The sequence below is a fragment of the Rhinolophus ferrumequinum genome, chromosome 5, assembly GCF_004115265.2.
Source record: "Rhinolophus ferrumequinum isolate MPI-CBG mRhiFer1 chromosome 5, mRhiFer1_v1.p, whole genome shotgun sequence".
In the NCBI taxonomy this organism is placed as follows: Eukaryota; Metazoa; Chordata; class Mammalia; order Chiroptera; family Rhinolophidae; genus Rhinolophus; species Rhinolophus ferrumequinum.
This window is the reverse complement of record NC_046288.1, coordinates 85,283,563-85,303,085: the sequence shown is the minus strand read 5'-3', so window position 1 is coordinate 85,303,085 and position 19,523 is coordinate 85,283,563. Positions and strand designations below refer to the sequence as shown.

At 56.3% G+C, this 19,523-nt stretch overlaps 1 protein-coding gene across 24 annotated transcripts in view; it reads left to right on the top strand.

Annotated features, from left to right (window-relative positions):
• ABLIM2 (actin binding LIM protein family member 2) overlaps positions 1–19,523 on the top strand; it is a 124,765-nt gene that overhangs the window by 48,826 nt on the left and 56,416 nt on the right. For all 24 annotated transcript variants that reach the window (XR_004422973.1, XM_033105460.1, XM_033105479.1 and 21 more), the window contains exons 4-7: positions 2,771–2,886; positions 4,150–4,276; positions 6,574–6,667; positions 16,778–16,865. Coding sequence is in view for 23 of the 24 variants with exons in the window: in XM_033105460.1 (XP_032961351.1) it covers positions 2,771–2,886; positions 4,150–4,276; positions 6,574–6,667; positions 16,778–16,865 (425 nt within the window). In the remaining variant the exon portion in view is untranslated. The remainder of the gene's footprint in view (positions 1–2,770; positions 2,887–4,149; positions 4,277–6,573; positions 6,668–16,777; positions 16,866–19,523) is intronic.

The following is a 19,523-nucleotide window of genomic DNA, read 5'->3' as shown; positions in this document are numbered from 1 at the left end:
AGACATCCAGAAAAAGTAGGAGCAAGCCATCAATTGATAGATAATATGTGTCTGACGATGGAGTGGTACCCAAAATGTATAACGAACGTCTGCAAGTCAGTTATAAGGGTCCCCCATTAAAAATTAAAAATGTTAAGCCCCATTAAAAATGAGCGACAGCGTTTAGCAGACACTGCACAAAAGAATATGTATGGATGACAGCGAACACACAAAACAGTGCTCAACAATTAATCGTCAGGGAACATAACTGAACGCTGTGATGGAATGCTGTTATACATCCACTAGAATGACAAACTGGAAGGATGGATAATGTCACACGTTGGTGAGGAGGTGAAGCGAAAGGAACTCTTCTATGCTGCCGGTGGGAACACAAGTGGTACAGTCTCTGTGGAAACCAGTTTGCCATAAGCATATGGCCCAGTATGTCCACTCTGTGGTGCTCACCGAGAGAAAGGAATGCACATGTCCCCAGAAAGACTTGTCGGCAGTTGCTTGTAGCAATTTGACTTGTAACTGCCCCAAAGTGGAAAGACTCCAAATGCCCTTCGACCGACCGCGAGTGGAGCCTGTGTGGCTCCCCCATGCAAAGGAGCAGTGCTGGGCCAGAAAAATGAGCAGACTATCGGTGTACGCAGCGACGTGAGTGACGCTCAGAAACGCGATGCTGAACAAGACATCCGAGACGGCGTGCTGCGTGATTCCATTTATGTGAAGTCCCAGAACACCGGGTCTGCTCCATGGTGACGGAATGCTGATCCTGGTTGCCGGGGCAGGGGTGGCGGTGGGTGATTGTAGACGATCACAGGGGATCTTTTGCAGGGCACAAAATGTCGCATGTCATTACTGTTGTGTGGGTGACATGAGTGTGTACACTTGTCAATGCTGTTGAATTAATAAATAATAGCTGCCATTTATTCAGCCCCTCCTGGGTCCAAGATAGTGTGTCCGATGGGTGGATGGATGGATGGGTGGGTAGGTAGGTGGGTAGGTGGTTGGTTGGGTGAATAACGACTCCACGACACAGGTGTTATAAGCCCATTTTACAAGCGAGAAACAGAAACTCAAGAGGTTACATAACCTGCTCTGAGTTACACAACTAGAGATTCACTCAGAGCACATTCAGGGATGGTGAGGGACTCCCACCCACTGTGTCCCAAGATCCCTCATTACCAAGCCAGCTGCCAGGCAGTAAGATGGAGGGAGGCAAAGCACAGCACTGAGCAGTGGCACAACACAGGGCATCAGACAGCTGCGAAGGCTGCAGGACCGTCTCGCACGTCTGGGGAGGAGGGTCAGCTCAGCCTGTGTTTGTCCTCAGTCTCCAAGAGCAGATACTGGTCAGATGGGAGCTCAAGGACCTACCTGCTGAATGAACCTAGGGCCCTGAAAAAGTGGGGAGCTATGGCAGGGCTTTATGGGGGAAGGCATGGCAGACATATGTGTAGGAAAGCTCATCTGGCTGCAGGGTCAGGGCTGGACCAGAGCTGGTGGCTCGGACAGAACAGGGCGGGCTGAGTGAGACCTCCCGGGGACCTTCAGTCATTCACTTCTTCATACTTTCATTCATTCATTCATTCATTCATTCAGCAATTCCCTATTGAGTGCCTGTCATGTGCCAAATATTGTCCGGTCCTGAGGACGGCGGAGGGGAGACAGCAGAGGCTGAAGCCAGGGGAAGGGGCTTGTCTTGGTTCTGCCCACAATGCACAGGCCGAGCTGTGGGGGAAGCGGCCCGGTGGCTGCCGGGAGCCCAGGTGGCAGGAATGGACGTGGGCACGACCCCCAGGCAGTGCTTCCAGCCCCTGTCCAGGTGGCCTGGCCCTAGCGCACCAGACGCAGCCACTTTATCCATCTCTGTCACCAAAGGAGAAGTCCTTGGGCTGCAGGGGGTGGGCTGGCTCTCTGCTGCCCCCCTGCCAGCTGTGACCCACCTGTCACCAGGGCTGGGACCAGGGTGCACAGCATGAGGTGCTCGATTCGTACGTAGAATTTAAAGGGATGCCAGAAAACTCAGGAATCCAAGTGAAGGCTATTTTAATATGATATTTAAAAAATTGGAGTTAATGCAAAAATATCCGCTATAAACAAAATGCCCAACTTTTAAATAAAGACGGATCCAATGTACAGTGCCTTGGTGTCTACAGGACATGTTTTGCCACATTGCTGTCTCAGGCCCAAGTCGGTGGTTGTGGAGCTCTGGAGCCAGACAGGTCTTGGTTTGATTCTGGGTCTGACGTGCATCGGCTGTGTGTCCTTGGAAAAGTTACTATCTTCTCTGAACTTCAGTATTCCCACCTATAGAGAAAAAAATGAAGCGAATGCCAACGTGGACAGATGTTCTAAAGTTATGCAGTGAGGTCTGCTTGTAAGATATCTGTCTTGTGCCTGACATCCAGCACCCAGCACGTGCTTAATAAACGGTACCTGGTACTGCTACTATTGAACTGATATAAAAAACATCCTGGGGGGCGGGGGTGTCAGAGGAGTCAGGGTCGCGGGGAGGAGGCCAGTGGCTAAGACTGCCTGGTTGAGGGCCGTGTACCAGGCACTGGGCAGGCCTCACTGCTCCCCGCCATGGCCCTGTCATTCTGCCTGCTGGCACGGATGAAGAAACTGAGGCTCAGATGTCAATGAGCAGCCTGAGGTCACAGCAGGGACACGGCTGTGCCTGGATGGAGAGGCCTGTGTCCGTGAGATCCCAGGGGGAGGGGATGGGGGACCTGGGTGGGCAGCAGGCAGTCCTGGCTTATAATGCGTTCTCTTGTTTCAGGCTGCCTTTTCCACCCGGGGACCGAGTGACCTTCAACGGGAAGGAGTGCATGTGCCAGAAGTGCTCCGTGCCCACGGCAGCGGGCAGCAGCTCACACCTGTCCCAGGGCCTCTGGAGTAAGTAGGCTCTGAGCTGTGTAGGGGAGCAGGACTGACAACACTCAGACCCAAAGCGGAAGCAGTCTAATGAATCACTGTGGACAAGCATAACACAGGGAGCCAGGACAGAGGTCCCTGAGGCGCTCGTGCTCCCGAGCCTTTGTGCAGACTGTGCCCTCCAGCCCGTGTGCCACTCCTGCTTTTATGTCCAACTCGCATCCTGCCTTGGACCAGCACCTCCTCCAGGAAGCCCTCCTGGCCTGCTTCTGGTCCTCTCCTTCCTCACAGTTAGTTCCAGAAGCCCTCTGGGAGAGCCATTAGAGGGGCACTAGACTCTGGGCTCCTGTGTGTGGTCAAGGGCTGCACCTGCCAAGGTCCAGGACATGGCACGTATGCAGTGGGTGCTCAGGACAGGCTTGTTGCCTGAAGAAGCAGGAGCTGGTTCCTGTAAAAGAGCAAATGCCAGCTGGGGTGTCCCTGGCCTGTGGATGTGGGGCAGGAGCAGACAGACACTGGCCTTTCCCAGCTTAAGCGGCTCTTCTGGGGCCAGAGATGGGCACAGGGCCTGGGCAGGGGAGCCCTGCTCCAGGATCCCGCTGCCGAAGTGGAGTTTTCAGAGCCCACCCTGCGTGGGCACTCCCGTGCTGGCCCAGTGCCGAGGCCGTGTCCTGGGACAGAGGGGATCCTTCTGATGTCCAGAGCCAGCCCGTTGCCCACAATCAGTTTCCTCTTCCGTGTTGAGCTCCCTCTCCCTGCGCACCTTGGTTCCCGTTCATGCATTCACTCACGCAGGCATGCATTCATCCTCAAACGTTTCTCGAGCCGCCAGCCTGTGTGGGGCTCGAGAGTCCTGAGATGGAGCAAAGCCCCTTTGCCCTCGGAGTTTGAGTCTGTTCTTCAGGTGTCCAGGGTGTGTGTGGATGTGAACAGTGTGACAGTTTAGGACAGCCAGAGCGCGGACAGTTTGGGAGCCCCCAGGACACAGCCGCTGCTCAGACCTAGACTCACCTCTTGGAAGCGGGGGCGTGCGTCTCCCCAGCTCCCAGCCTAGGCTGCATGCAGTCAGTGCTCAGCACCTGCAGGAATGAACCTCCCGGTTCGTCTCCTACACGTTCGCAGCGGCCGTTGTGTAACGGTCCTGCAGACGCATGCAGCTGGATGGTGCCCTGTGGCTGCCCTGGGCCCACTCTGACTGCTTTAGTCGCGTCTGCACACCCAGCGGCCCAGACCCCGTCTGCTCTTGGCCCGCAGTTGATGTCTGTGTTCTCATCTTTCTTCCAGGTTGTGGGGGCTGCGGCACAGAAATCAAAAACGGCCAGTCCCTGGTGGCTTTGGACAAACACTGGCATTTGGGCTGTTTTAAGTGCAAGACCTGCGGGAAACAGCTGAACGCGGAATACATCAGCAAGTGAGTGGGGGGAGGGCGCAACTGGGGGCACCCCTCCTGTGTCCTGTGTGCGCGGCAGCCGTCTGCCTTTCTCATCCCGCTGGTGGGCAAGGAGCCTGTGGGACCTGGCATGCTTGTCCCCCAGCCAGGCGCCCTCTCCCACCAGCCTGCTCCCCTAATATGGTTTATAGAGAGACCCCATTTCGTTCAGTGGATTGAAACAGCTGTTAGCACTCCCATCTTTGACTTTGTAAGACACTTCCCCACGTGCACCCCGGGGGTCACCCTCCCCATGGAATTTGCCCCCTTGGTGGCACCTGGGTCTCCTGCAAAATGCAAAGTGGAAGTCAGCTGATGCCAGCAACAGAGCGAGGGAAAGAAGGGCTGGCCAGTCTCAGTTGTCAAGGATGGGACAACTCAGCCCCACGCTCAGGCTTCTGCAGTGTGGGCCGTCGGGCAGCTCCCACTGGCTGACGCAGTGCCCCCAGCATGCGGTCAGGGTGCTGTGACGGCCCGTTTGGGTGGGGAGGGGGTAGCCGGTCTGCAGAGGGCATGCATTTTGATCCTGCAGTGCAGGGAACTGAGACAGGCAAGCCCCAGACAGCGCAGGGGAGGGAAGAGTTAAGGTGCAACAGGCTCCTTCCTCGACTTAGGGACACGTTGGGCAACTTTTCTCCAACCCTGTCCTAGTTCTTGGTGCTCTGAGGGAACAGGACCATCACCAGAACTGACGGGTTAGAAAAAGTCCTCTGGTAAGACTGAACAGAATGAAAGACACACGCACATGAGCACACGCACATGTGCATGTGCACGCGAATGCCTGTCAGGCTGGGGGAAGATGAGTCAGGTCCCTGGATGATCCACCTCGCTATCCGGGTGCCCTTGTACTGTAATTCTGCAGGAAGGCTGTTGTTTCTTGCATGTGACTCTACAATTCTGTCCGAATAAAAGGTGTTCCATAGAAGTCCCCCATCCAGATGAGCCTGTGTCCAGGCTGGGTCAGGCGGGGTGCGTCTCTGGCCGCTCGGTCCAGGAGGCGCTGCCTCTGTCATAGCAAAGGAGAGGGGTGAGTGCCTCGGACATCGCAGCCTGGTGGACAGATGCTCCGAACAGAATAAACGCCCAGCTCCCAGGCTGCTGCCGCCCCGCTCACGTGAGTGGCAGGCAGCTCGCCCACACTGTGCTACGTTACTTAGCAGCCTCCAGACTGTCCCAGAATTGACAAGGAGGGCGCGTTGGTGTTGCCATGGAGACATTATCTTTGAACCGCCTGGGTCTGCTGCATGTACACCCCTTTGTGGGGAATAGCAGGGGCCCTGAGGTTCTAAGGGCCCGATTTATAGCTTCCTCTCCTGTGGAGTAAGGGCCTCACCCCAAGGACTTGTCACCCCACAGCAGGCCCTTCCCCTCCTGCAGGCATCCCTGGGACCTGGAGGAGGTTGACCTTCCGATGACAATGGCAGTCGCTTTTAAATGAGCTCCTGGCACAGGGCAGACGCTGTACCAACCTCGGGCTGGTGTTCTTTTCTGTCAGTGGCCCTGCTCACTGGCTCCTGTCCTCTCAGCTCAATCAGTGGGGGCTCAGCGTTTAAGCGACTGGCCCCAAGCTAGCAGCGCCTCAAATGGTGTCTCATTTGTCACCAAGTCCCCAAGGCCACCGCCAGCACCTGGACGGAGCAGGCTCGCTGTAAACATGCCTGCAGAGTGGGCGCTTCACCACGTGGCCCTCCTGCCTCTGCCCGCACAGCCAGACCCTCTGTCACCCCACGTGTCCCCAGGAACAGGAAGTTCCCGGCCACAGCTGGGACCCGCCACATCTGCCGCCTGGTCCCCGACGTGGGCACCTCTGTCACACACCCTTTGGGACTCACATTTTTCTAGGGTGCCCAGAAGGAGCAGGAAGCCAGCTGAGGAGTAGACAGGCCATTTCCCACCCCAGATGTGGAACGTGGGGCAGAACAAACCGGAAGGACGAGCCTTGTCTGTGGAAATGGCTTTTATTTCTCAAACGTGGCTTTAATTCCCTCGGCCCAGCCTCTGGCCTCTCACCCTCCTACTGGGCAGGTGGCCCCCCCTCTGTGCACCGTGTCTCCCTCCATGAAAGTGGACAATCTCCATGGTGTCTCTGGAGGGGCCGGTGTGATGATGGAGGAGGCCGGCCTGAAGCTTGGAAGCGCCCAACAAATGCTGCCGAGAGCGGTCCTGTGGTTTGGGTGGGAGGAAGTGGCCATGTCCCCTTCGGGGCCGTCCCTCTCGTTGGCAAAGTTTGTCAGATCTTGGAGGTGACCTCGCCGTCCTGACTGCCTGGCTCCTTGCAGGGACGGGCTGCCCTACTGTGAAGCCGACTACCACGCCAAGTTCGGCATCCGCTGTGACGGCTGCGAGAAGTACATCACGGGGCACGTGCTGGAGGTAAGCGGGCCAGCTGCAGGCCGGAGAGACACTGCCCTCTCTGAGCTATGCCCTGCTCCAGGTGGGTGCTGGGGCCCCCCTGCCCTCCCCCCCCATTAACTGTGAGGATCGAAAGGGACCTTGGAGTAGCTGATGCTCGTGTGCATTTGTGCAGAATCCCTCCCCAGAGCTTCATCTCCCCCATCCTCCCAGCTCTGTCAGAGCGCCACCTCCTCCAGGAAGCCTTCCCTGTGCCCGTCACAAGTTAGAGGAGTCCAAGAGATGGGAAGGACTTGAGATCTTTGGTCCAGCCCTTTCCGTCTAGACGGGAGCCTGAGCCCAAGAGGCAGGACTGTGTCCTTACAGGAGGCCCAGGGTGGTCACCTGGCAGGCCAGGTCAAACAGCACGTATGAGGTGGGATTCTCCTGGGTGCTGACTACCTGCGGGGTAGTTACGTGGGTGTGTGTGTCCCCTGTGAAAACAGCAGGTGTTCTGCACTTTTCTACATTTGTTCGGAAGATAAATCCCTTAGGATGACCAGGAGTGGTCCCCACCCACCAGCCCTCACCCGCTGTGCAGCCCCTCCCTCCTTGGCTCTGCTCTGGGGTAGGAGGACCACCATCCATGGTCCCTGGGGGGGGGGGGCACAGGTGACTGGAGGGCCTGAGGGGAGGAGGCCCTGACCCAGCGGAGGTCACAGAAGCAGCCCCTGAGGTTGGGGGAGGGAGAAGGCCTGGGGGGTGAGGCTGTAGGGCCCCCATCATCTCCGAGGAAGGCCCTTGAGCCTGGGTTGGATTTGCATTTTAAAGAGCCTGGAGGTCTGCACTAGGAGACTGGCCAGGAGAGGGTAGGATGGGACAGGCTTTCCCCTCAAATCTCCAAGGACTCCTGCTCTGCCCACAGCTGGAGCATCCAGTAGGGTTCAGAGGGCGTTAGCGGAATTCTGCACTGAGAGTCGAGTTGCTTTTCTCACAGTTGCAGTTGACATCCCAGCAGCAGGGCAGAGTTGGGCGGCCTCAGTGTCACCTTCCTTCCCACGCCTCGCTCACCACCTCAGCTGGGTGGGGGGAAGGGGTGGCCACGTCCGTCCGTCCCCACATCTGTGCTGCCCAGCGGGACTCCCCCTCCCGCGCCCACCCTGTCCTCTGCCCACGTCCCACAGTGGGAATGGTGGAGTGCTCCATGTGGAGCTCCTGCCCTGCTCCGCTGAGCCTCTTCTCATTGACTGTGGAGTTTGCAAAGCTCAGACGAGGGGGAGAATCACTGATGATGCAGTCCTGGTTAGCCGAACTTTTGGGCTGGTTTCCTTTCAGGTTTTTTTTTCCTCCACGTAATCAGTCACAGCTGATATCAAACCATTTGTACAATATTGTATCCTGATTTTTTTTCAATACACATTTCCTATTTAACAGATTCCCATGTTTTTGTTTTCTGTATTATGGGTCTTTTTTTCCATTAGACCATGGTTCACATACCGCACAATTCACCCGTTTAAGGGGTAATTCAGGGGCCATTGGTGTCGTCACAAAGCTGTACCACCACCTCCACAGTCCACGTTAGCGCTTCCATCACCCTCGAGAACCCTCCCCCCTTAGCTGTTACTCCCCACCCCCGAGCCCTTGGCCACCACCTGTCTGCTTCCTGTCTGCCGAGGTCCCTGCTCTGGACATTTCCCCGGAGTGGGGTCATACAGCACGTGGTCCTGCGTGCCTGGCTCCTTTCACACAGCACGTTTTCAAAGCTCGTCCGTACGTGAGCGTGGGCCAGCACGTGCCATATTTCGTCATAGGACTATATCAGAATTTATGGAGCTGATCCCTGTTGTTGGACGTGACACTGCTCTCCACTTTTCCGATAAACAGCACTGAGATAGACATCTTGTTTTATTGCATGTCTAATTTTCCTTCAGATTAATTCCCAGAACTGTAGAAGCTAAGTCAACCACCATGAACGTTTAAAGGGTTCTTGATGCTTGCGAGTTGCTTTCCAGAGAGATCACCCTAATTTAGGCTTATCCACAGAATATCATTCTCCCCGCCTCCCACTGGGAGCGTCATCTTTATGGGGCCCTGAGCCAATCTGACAGCTCGCTTTAATTTGCCTGTCTTCCATCCCTGGTGAGGCTGGGTCCTTTCTGTCATGTTTAGCCAATCATAGTTCGTGTATTTCAGTTATATTTCATGAACATTGCCGGTTTATGCATTGGGGTCTCCACACTTTTCTGTCGGATTTGTGCGAGCGATCACATCATGAGATTGTTGACATTTTGTCTGGTAACTATTTTCCTGGGTCACGATGATACCTGATACTTATAGTCACATCCTCTGAACGTGGACAAATGACAATCCTCTCCCCGTACCCCGTACCCCTCACCTGGCCCCTCCGCTCCTGGTGCCCCCTCTCCTGCCCTCATCTCTGCTCGCCCAGCAACTGCACCAGTGCCTCTGGGAACGGGTGTGGGGCGCCTGCCCCTCTACCGAGGGTGCAAACCCTGTATCTTTCTGTCCCCCTCACCTGTTCCCGACCTTGTACCTCCCCGGCTGCTCCCTCCTCTGTGACAGTGACCCTGTCTTCCACTTGACAGAGAGAAGGGTCCAGAGGTCACTCAGCACCATCTTCCTTGGCTCACTGACTGTGAAGCCCCCATTTCTACCTGTCTCCTGCCCTTTCTGCTAAAGGTGCTGCCCCTCCTCCCCTACACCCCCATTTGTGCTCAGGTCCCTGCCCACCCCACAGCCCCCACCTTCTCCGGGTCCTGACCCTGCCATCTCCTTTCCTCCCTTGGACTCACATCTCCTCTCTCAAAAAACATCCTCCTGGTGGCTTTTTAAACAGCTCAAGTCTCCCCTGTTTAGAAAAACAAAACACCACAGCCTAACAGGAAGTCCCTGCGTGTGACTTCAGCCTCTGTCCTCCCTTCACAGCCACCAGCCTCTCTCCCAGCGCTCTGCCTGCTCCCAGATCAGACCTGCCTCCAGGGTCTGAACCTGGGACCCCCTGCAGCCCTCTCCCTGTCCCCTCCCTGTGCCCTCCCTGCCTTGAGGCCTCCGGTGCCTGGGCTCCTGTCTCTCTCTTCCCTGAAGCCCCTGGGTACTTGGCTGACTCATGTTTGTCCTCACTCACATTCCTCCTGGGAAGGGCAAGTGGCTCTAAAGCTGGACCAGTCAACACCAAATTTGGGAAGGACCCCCCCGCCCCCTCCCAATCCGCACATGCCTGGGGTCCTCCCCACCCCCAGAGAACAAGTGGGACCAGCTGGTGCCATACACCTGGCATCTGGCATCTGGCTGGTGCTGGGCCATTGGCTAGCCAGACTTGAACCCAGGCTGCCCAGGCTCCTGGCACCCCCACCCCCTCCACCTGGCCTCTCCTCGTCCGCAGACATTGGTTCATGTTTCTGTCTTAGCATCATGCCATGTGGTGGTACCTGACTGCCTACAGGAGGCTCAGGTGGGCTGAGCTGTTGGGGCCTCAGGTGTGTGAACCCGCCTGGGCCGCTTCCTGACAGCCACGGGCAGCGGCCCCCGCACCCTGGGAGGGGCCAGACCTGACCAAACCATGCTGCTGGCCCTGCTTCTCCAGGCCCTGGACAAGTGTTCTAGTAACATCTCGGGGACTCAAGGGACATGTTTGTGAAGTGTCCCCAGCTCAGTGCTGGCCCTCTGGCAACGGATGGTGGGGAGTGGGATGGGGACTGTCATGCAGCAGGCAGGGGGCCTCCCCTTGGGGGTCTGGAATGCAGGGTGACCCCCACTGCTGTGGAAGCGCCTCTGCTATTTGATGCTGGAACAGATGCTGCACTGGGGGGCTGGTGCCTGGGCCCAGGCCCCTCCGGTACATCTGGTGTATCAGGAAGGGCCCTCTTAGTTGCGAGGAGCAGGAGGAAAACAGGTCTGGCTTTTTCCTCCTCTCTGCAGTGGAGGATGCAGGGCCTCCCAGGGAAGATTAATGCTTTTGTTTTCGCCTCTGCCGGGAGCTCAGGGCTGGCTGAGTCGGCGGGCAGGCGGGCGGGCGGGCGGCGGGCTCTGCAAAGCTCTGAGCATCCTCCTTGGTGAGGCGGCAGCTGCGGGTGGCAGGGGAGAGGAGCCCGCTCTGCAGAAGGGGAGCAGCCCCCGCGCAGCCCCTGAGCCTGGCCCAGAGTGTGCTGGCACCGGCTGGGCGGGCACTGAGCTCTTGGGGGTCAGCAGGTGGCAGACTCTGCAAAGAAGGGAAAGGATCCAGAGCTGGCCAAAGGGCGAGGGTGGCCGTCCTCACGTCACACTGCTGGTTCCAGCCGGCCTGTCCCGGGAGCAGGCGCTGGACAGAGGCCTGATCGGACTGGGCTCTGGTGCCAGGACCCCTGCAGGTAGGAAGCCTGGTGGGGCTGGTGGGGAGTGGCGCCCTGCTGGGCTGCAGGTGGGTGGGCTGGCAGTGAGCAGGACACATCGGCCAGGTGTCAGACCTCCCACGTACCTGTCACCCCCCCCAGGACCCCGTTTTGCCCCCAAGGTGCTTGGTGTCGCTCAGAACTTTCCTCTCTGTGGAGCACGAGTGGGAGAGCAGCCCCGGCCGCTTCCCGCCAGCCGCAGAAGCCGTCAATCTGTGCCGCGTCGGGCCTGTGTGGCGGGCGGAGTGGCATCTCAACGCTGGGCGCCAGCAGCGCCCGCCCGTGAAACGTGCGTCGGACATGGCGGAGGGGCTCTCCCCCACCTCAGTCTCTCCTAAATATGTAGCGTCCTCTACTGTGTGTTTCCCGCAGCCTGCACGTCTCAGGGTGTCTCTTGATGAGCACAGGCGGGTTGGGGGTGGGTGGAGGTGGGTGGAGGTGGGTGGCTGGGGCAGCCCAGTGGCAGTGGGGCCCCTGGGGATGGAGTCGCCCCAGGAGACAGCTGGGAGGTGGTGGGGAATTGCCGGGGACAGAAGTGTCCCCAGACCCACTAGACCAGCGTTTGCTAAGGGGAGGAGGTGCTGCGTGGGGGGCGTCCCTGGCTGAGTCCTCGCTCTGTCACCCCACGCACCTACCTCCCCTGCCTCGTTCTCTATTTTGTTCTCAGTGGTTTTAGCTCTAAGGCTTCCCTGCACAGGTGGAGGAGGTGGGGTTGGGACAGGGGGTGCTGCTTGCACCCTGGCTGCTGAGTCCCACCTGCCTCCTGCAGCCTGACTGTCCCCATGGTAACAAGGAGGCCTGGGTCCCTCTGAGACTACTAATTCCTCCCTCCTTCCTTCTTCCCTCCCTTCCTTCCTCCCTCCCTTCTTTCTTTCCTTCCTGCCTCCCTCTCTTCCTCCCTCCTTCCTTCCTTCCTCCCTTCCTACCTCCCTACCTCCCTTCCTTCCTTCCTCTCTTCCTCCCTCTTTTCCTCCTTCCACCCTTCCTACCTTCCTTTCTTCCTTCCTCCCTCTGTCCACAACTCACCTTACCCTTTCTGAACACTAATGGTGTCCCATCCTGGGCTGGGGCCGGATTCATGGAGATGGTGGTTACAGGCCCCCCTGCCTGGCCTGGAGGAGGAGACCAGGTGGGAGAGGCAACCACAGGTGGACCCAGCCTTGGGTCAGGCGTCCAGCTAAACATTTCTCCATGCCCAGTAAACCATCTCCTGAGACTCTGGGATGCTGGTTTATTTGCTTCGTTTTTCTTCTTTTGGCACTTTCCATTTACCCTCACAAGCAGGTGTGGCTTTTATCAGTGGGAGAAGATAAACCAAATGTTCCAAACAAATGAAAGCATTTCCTCAGGACAGAGGTGAAGTCAGCTTCCCCAGGCCCCAACTTTTTTCTCTGTTTTGAAAACTTAATTAATGTGTTTATTTAAAGAGCACACTCAGGAGGAATCATTGTTTATCATCTAATAAACCAAAAAATCATGCATAATGAATGCCGTCACCCAGACGACTGTCAGCGTGTAGAAATCATCCTTGTAGACTCAGGGCAAATGCACACACACACTGACCACACACACACACACCGGCCACACACACACCCCACACACACACACACACCGGCCACACACACACACTGACCACACACACACAAACACACACCAGCCACACACACACACTGACCACACACACACAAACACACACCGGCCACACACACACACTGACCACACACACACAAACACACACCGGCCACACACACACACCGACCACACACACACAAACACACACCGGCCACACACACACACTGACCACACACACACAAACACACACCGGCCACACACACACACTGACCACACACACACAAACACACACCGGCCACACACACACACCGACCACACACACACAAACACACACTGGCCACACACACACACGCACACCACACACACACACACACACACACACACACACACACACTGACTTGCCTTTTGCCTGATAGCAAGTCCTTATCCTCAAATATTGGGCTCTGCCATTGTCAGGCGTTTCCTGGTCAGCTGGGCCCAGAACGCAGGCTGAGCAGACATCTGTGCAGGCCCCTTAGAGCCTTGATATGCTGGCACCCCAAACCCCCTTGGTCCGAGCCCCCCTGTGGTCCCTAGCACCACTGATGAACGGCTGGCGGGCACTGTTTCTCTTTCCAAGTGTCTTTATTGGGCACCACCTCCACGTGCAGCTAGCTCTGCTCTGGGGCCTGGGGACAGCAGAGAAGAAAGGGACGGCACTCAGTCCTCCCGAAGCCCACACCCTAAAGGGAGCTAAGTGGTGAGACAGAGCGGGCAGTGAGCCGTGCCACCCTGCTGGCAGAGACCCCGAGCAAGGGTGAGCGTGTCCCAAGGCTAAGGAGGAGGCCTGGTGGACACGTGGAGCCAGCGGAGGGAAAGGGGCAGGAGTGAGGTCAGGGGCTCTGGGGGGGGGGGCTGCGGACCACGCGGGGCTTTGCCAGCGCGGCAAGGAGCTGCGTCTTCTTTTCAGGGTCACGTAGGCCCTGGAGAGCCTGGGCTGCAGGGAACCTGTGGGGGCTGTGGGCTGCAGGCTGTTCCCACAGCTGCATCGCTCCTGCTGAAGGCGCTGGTTGGCTTCGCAGTAAATGCTGTTTGATCCGTGCACTCTGATGAGTAGGTCTGGTAAGGTCTGGATTCGCTTCTGGTCATTCAAAGAGGAAACTAAAGCTTTGAATTGGGCAGTAAATGCACTTGTGGCCATGGGGTGCTGGCCAGCCCGGGGACGTGCACGTGCAGCCCTCTGCAGTGTGGAATCCGGGGAGGGCTTGGAAAGCAGGTGGAGGCACTGCCGGTTCTCCAGAGAATGGACCAGGCCACAGACTGGCTTAGGGAGGAGAAGGGGCGCCGCCTCAGGGGTGCAAGGCGCCTCACAGCGCAGGGCCTCTCCCTCTGTGCTTCCGACAGCCCCGTGAGGAAGAGGTCGCTAGTCCTCTGCAGGGCGGCAGGGAGGGGCTTTCTGGAGCCCGACCCCGCCCTGCATGCCCCTGGCGGCGGGACCTGCTGAGCCCCCCACTCTGGCCTGTTGGGGAATAGTGTGTGCCCTGTGCCCCTGGAGGCTGTGTTCCTGCGTTCCTAACCAGCCTCGTTCTGTCTCATTAAAGGTGACAGTCACTTGTCAGAAAGCATAAGACATTGTTTTAAAACCACGCACTATAAAATCTCATGCGCTTTTCATATACTTTTAAAATCTGAGCCATCTGCAGCCACACCTGGGTGAGGGGCTGGTCTGCCTGCCTGGCAGGGGGTTGGCGGGGCTGCACTGATGACACCCCCGGTGCTGAAGTGTCCTAGAGGCCTTTGTCGGACAGTAATTGGGAGGAAACTCCCTGAAAGAGCTGGGAGTCCAGCAGTGGTCTGGTGACACCCTGTGTCACGGTGGCTGCAGTGAGGGGACTAGAGTGGCTGGTGATTGACAGAAGAGTGAGGCTACGTGTCGTTTTGCCTCCAGAAGCTCATGTTCATTTGCTCGGGCTGCTGTAACAAATACTATAGACTGTGTGCCGTTAACAACAGTCATTTTCTCACGGTTCTGGAGGCTGGAAGTCCATGATCAGAGTTCCGGCCGTTCAGTTTCCGGCAAGGGCTCGCGTCCTGCCTTGTAGAGGGCTGCGCTTTCCCCGTGTCCGCACGTGGCAGAAAGAGGGCGCGGTGTCTCATAAGGACTGTAATATCCTTATAAGACATCACGGGGCCCCATAGGTCAGGACGCCGTTCTTTTTCATGGCTGAGTAATACTCCAACGGATGGAGGGACCACATTTTGTTTATCTGCTCATCCCCGGATAGACATTTGGGTTGTTTCCACCATTTAGAGACAGAATCATGCTGCTACAAACCTTCCTGTACACGTTTTGTGTGGATCCATGTTTTCATTTCTCCTGTTCTGTTCTCTTTGTTTTTCTTATATACCTAGGAATGGAATTGCTGGGTCCTGAGGTAATTCTGTACTTTTGGAATCACTGGCAAACTGTTTTCCACGGCAACTGCACCACTGTCCATTCCCACCAATGTGCAAGGGTTCCAATTTCTCCACATCTTCACTAACACTTGTTATCTTCCAATTTTTGTTTTGTTTTGTTTTAATTATTGTCAGCGCAGGTGGTGTGAGGTGCGGTCTTGTTGTGGATGGTTTGTATTTCCTTAGTGACAGGGCAGCTGAGCACCTTGGAGGCACCACTTGGCCTTGGCATGTCTTCTTTGGAGGACTGTGTGTTCAGGGCATTGGCCCGCTTTCCATTGGACCCTTTGTCTTTTTGCTGTTGGGCCATTAGAGTTCTTCATGTATTCCGGATACTCAGCCCTTCTCAGACCTGTGATCTGCAAATACTTCCTCCCATTCTGTAGTTTTTAGCCTTTCCACTTCCTTGATAATGTCCTTTGTTGCACAGAAGTTTGTAATTTTTATGAATTCCAACTTACCTATGTGGTTACTGCTGCCCATGCTTTTAGTGTCAGATCCAAGAATCCGCTGCCAATCGGGGCTCATGAAGATGTACCTCTGTGCTTTCTTCTCACAGTTTTATACTTTTAGCTCTTGCATTTCGGTCATTGGTCCATTTTGTGGGGACACCTTCACTGGTGTGTGGCACCCACAGAGGAGAGCACAGATCACACTTGTGCAGCTTGATAAATTTCCCCAAACCGGACACGCCCATGTAACCAGCACCCAGATCAAGAAAGAGCGTGCCCTGCCCCCCACCCCAGGCGCCCCCTGGGGCCCCCTAAGGCCAGCCACCAGCCTGACTCTGACAACACAGAGTCCTTTGCCTAGTTTCGAATTCTGGAAAAAAGGAATCTGCTTTTTAGTGGCTGGCTTCTGTTCCAAGCGTGTTCTGGATTCTTCTCCCCAACACACAGGGGTCACCTTTGGGCCTGGTTTCCCCCGAAGACGCGGTGGGTGAAGACAGGAAAAATAAAGTGCTTGTAATCAGTTTTTATCCCATTACTTACTTTTTCAGGAAAGTGATTATTCATCATCCACATTCGGGAAGTGATGATTAGATTCTTGCCCATTTTAGGAGAGAGAAACTCGGGGATTAGCATCCACATTTAGCTGCAGGCGGCAGCCCCGCCGTAATTACCAGGTGAAGCAGTAGTTGCTGTAAAGGAACGCTGAACGCCAGGCTTTGGGAAGCTCTGGGGCGGGCGAGGTTGCACCAGGTAGAACTAAGCCAAACCAGCCAATGCAATTGGTTTAGGTTATTTCAGTGTTACTACTGTAATCTAATGTAATGGATTTTAAGAATTATACAAATAATAAATGCTGATTGAGAAAACTGAACAGTACAAGGACACGTAAGAAAATTATTAAGCATTTTTCTCCCTGCCCCTCTGGTCCCTCCACCTGGGAAATAACGTCCACTTCATCACCCCTCCCGTTCCCCTTTCTCCTCCTCCAGCCCCCCCAGATACACCGATGAATAGGACCTGCCCCCCCCCAGCCAGCTTAATGGGGGAGGCTGACCCATCAACCTCTGAGCCGGGAGCTGGTGACACACTTGCTCCTGGAGGCCGGGTGGTGTGGCTGGGTCTCTGCTCCCAGCCGTGGTCCCCGTCGGGCAGAGCCAGCTTTCACACACAGCACCCTGGGCAGCCACTGGCCGCGGGCTCTGTGGGCGCTCTGCCACACAGCACACCTTTCAGCATCCTGTGTGCAGGCGTGCTGCTGGCTCAGGACCGCTACTCGAGTAGAAACACCTGTTGTCTTCTTGCAGGCGGGGGAAAAACACTACCACCCATTGTGTGCACTATGTGTCAGGTGTGGCCGGATGTTTGCAGAGGGCGAGGAGATGTATCTTCAAGGTAAGGACACAGACGGGCTGCTCAGTCCCCAGGGCAGGACATGGACATGTCTTGGGCCCATTCCACGAGCTGGGTGTGAACTGGTGGGTCACATGTTATCTGGCTACTTAGGAAGCCCCGCCACACAGCGGGGAACTGGGGGAGCAGGGTCCGAGCAGGCACAGTGGGGAGGACGGGTCGGATATTGAGATCCATCCCTTTAGCCACAGTTTCTTTTCAATGATTTCTCTGTCTCCAGTGACCCTGGAGGCAAGCTGAGCAAAGCCAGGCAGGTGGGAGAGCCACACACTGCCCCGCAGACGGGCCATTTAATGACCTCATGCAGCGTTGTCTGGGGGCTGTGTGCCAAACAAGCCTCCCTTTCTGAGGCTGAACCTCATGGGGTGATGTCAGCTAGGACGGCCTCGTCCCCAGTGTCCCCTCTTGTTCCTTGAGCCTCTGCTGGAGAGCCCATGAAAGGGGTCCTTTGCGCCCCTCCCAGCAGTGCTAGGAAGTCTGGGCGGCGAGAGGTGCCCCTACCCGAGGCGTCGCCCTCACTGTAAATAGAGCCTTCAGGCCTTCTGATGCCACCCAAGCACAAATGGCGCTGGGGCGGGGACACGAGCTCGCCGTCACAGGGGGCCCCATTTCAGGGAACAAAGATGCTCTTCATGGTTCTGGACTGAGGCTGGCACCCTATTTCTAAAGCAGGTCCTGCCATAGCTTTTTGTGGGATGTTGAAGCCAGTCCTGTCCCCTTCCCCAGGCTTAGATTTTCCAGTTGGTCAGATGGTCAGATGAGTGGTCAGAGCAGGTGGGCGGTTTTCCTGCTCTGCACCATGGAGCACCAGAGTCCCAGGGCCAGGGGCCTTTTCTGCCCAGACACCCCGAGACCCTGTGCCGAGTCTACCTGGATGTTGGCCCCCGTGCAGATGTTATTTGACAGGTGAATCAGGTGCAGTAAAAGCTCTGAAGAGCATGGGTCCCGGTGAGCCCCATGGCCTCTGAGAATGATGGCCTGGGTACCACTCCCCAACACCACCCCACACTTTCCGCTGGACACACCTCCTCCTCTGTAGACTCTTTCCAATAAACGTAGGGGTTGGATGCTGTCTCGCACTAATGATTAAAATAACCATCAGATGGTATTTTTTTCCCAAGATGAAAAGGAAAGGCACATCCCCATGTTATGAGGCTCAAGGAAACGGGCGTCTTGAAGGCCGATGGGGGTGACAATTGGGAAATTGGTCATGTGCATCGAGAGCCTTAAAAATGCCTGCGCCCTAGGCAGTCCTTAAGTAAATACTAGGAGACACAGCGGAGCACCCGAAACATTACTTAGAAATAAACCACTGAAGCTAACAGGAGAGGAGCAGACAAATAAATTCTCACTGTTCACACGGTGGAACGTTACGCCGCCCTTCAAGTTACGTTTTTGGTATTTCCTTGTACGGGGGGATGTTCAGGACATTTTACAGCAAGAATCACACAATAAAAAACTGTAACACGGTCCTCACTCTTCTATGTGAGTGAATACTGGAGGGCCGCCCGACTGAAAGTGGGTGGGAGGTTACAGATGATTGTAATTTTCTTATTTATACTCTGTTAGCTTTCTGTACTTTTTAATAAGGAACATCTGTGACCTTTATAATCGTAAACAATTTTTTAAATAAATGTTTAAAGCCAGCCCCCAACGCCCATCGTGGTCTGCCTGGGAACTCCTGATTTGCCACAAAGGAGCACTAATAAGTTCATTATCTCACATGACCTGGACGGTTTCACAAGCAAAAAAGGGATGTAGCTGCCTCCTTCCACACACTTTTAAGCCCTTGCTGTGCCAGGTCCCATGTGGCTTGTTTGGGGATGTGAGACTGGGATGGACACGGCCCCCACCGCCACCGCGGACCCTGCAGCACAGCTGCCAGCAGAGAGCGTAGGACCCGAGTCCGGCTCAGGCTGAGGTTCAGAGAGGCCCTGGGGAGACGGGGGTGAAGCAAGTGCTCTGGGCCCAAAGGATGGGGGACAGGGAGCTCGTTTGGAAGAAACTTCATGATGATGGGACACGTGCACGTGACTGTTCACAAAGCCCCTTTCCGATACCTCATGACCCCACTTACTTTTATTAGAATCGCCCACTGACCTGGTGAGGTGGGGTTATCATTGGCCCTGTTTGCAGGTGGGAACAATCCACCCCTCGGGGAAGATGATGTAGAATTAGCAAAGAGCAGAGCAGCCGGCACATGGGGCACTTGGTGACCTTGGTTGTGGCTTTTGATGTGGGTGGCTGAGCAGAGCTGGCAGGTGAGGAAACGGAAGCAGGAGAAGGCTCAGAGACAGTGAATTAGTGACGGGGTCGGGCCCAGGGCTTCCTGCTCGGCCCCCAGCTCTCAGCCCTGCTCCTCACCCCATGCCTGAGGTCCCCTCTGAGGTCCCCCCTTCCCGCCCCAGCTCCAGCCCAGATGCGTCCACGGCCGGGCCACAGACGCCCCCCCCCCCACACACACACACACACACACACACACGGCGAGGAGCAGGCAGAGGTCACACAGACAGCCCTCCTCTCTCCTCTGTCTCTGAACTTGAAACCACCCACGTAGCCCTCCTCCCAGCCTTGTCGGCTGCCCCCGGCTGGGCGAGGTGCCCGCACAGTTCTGAGGGGCGCCGTGCAGCCCCCAGTGGG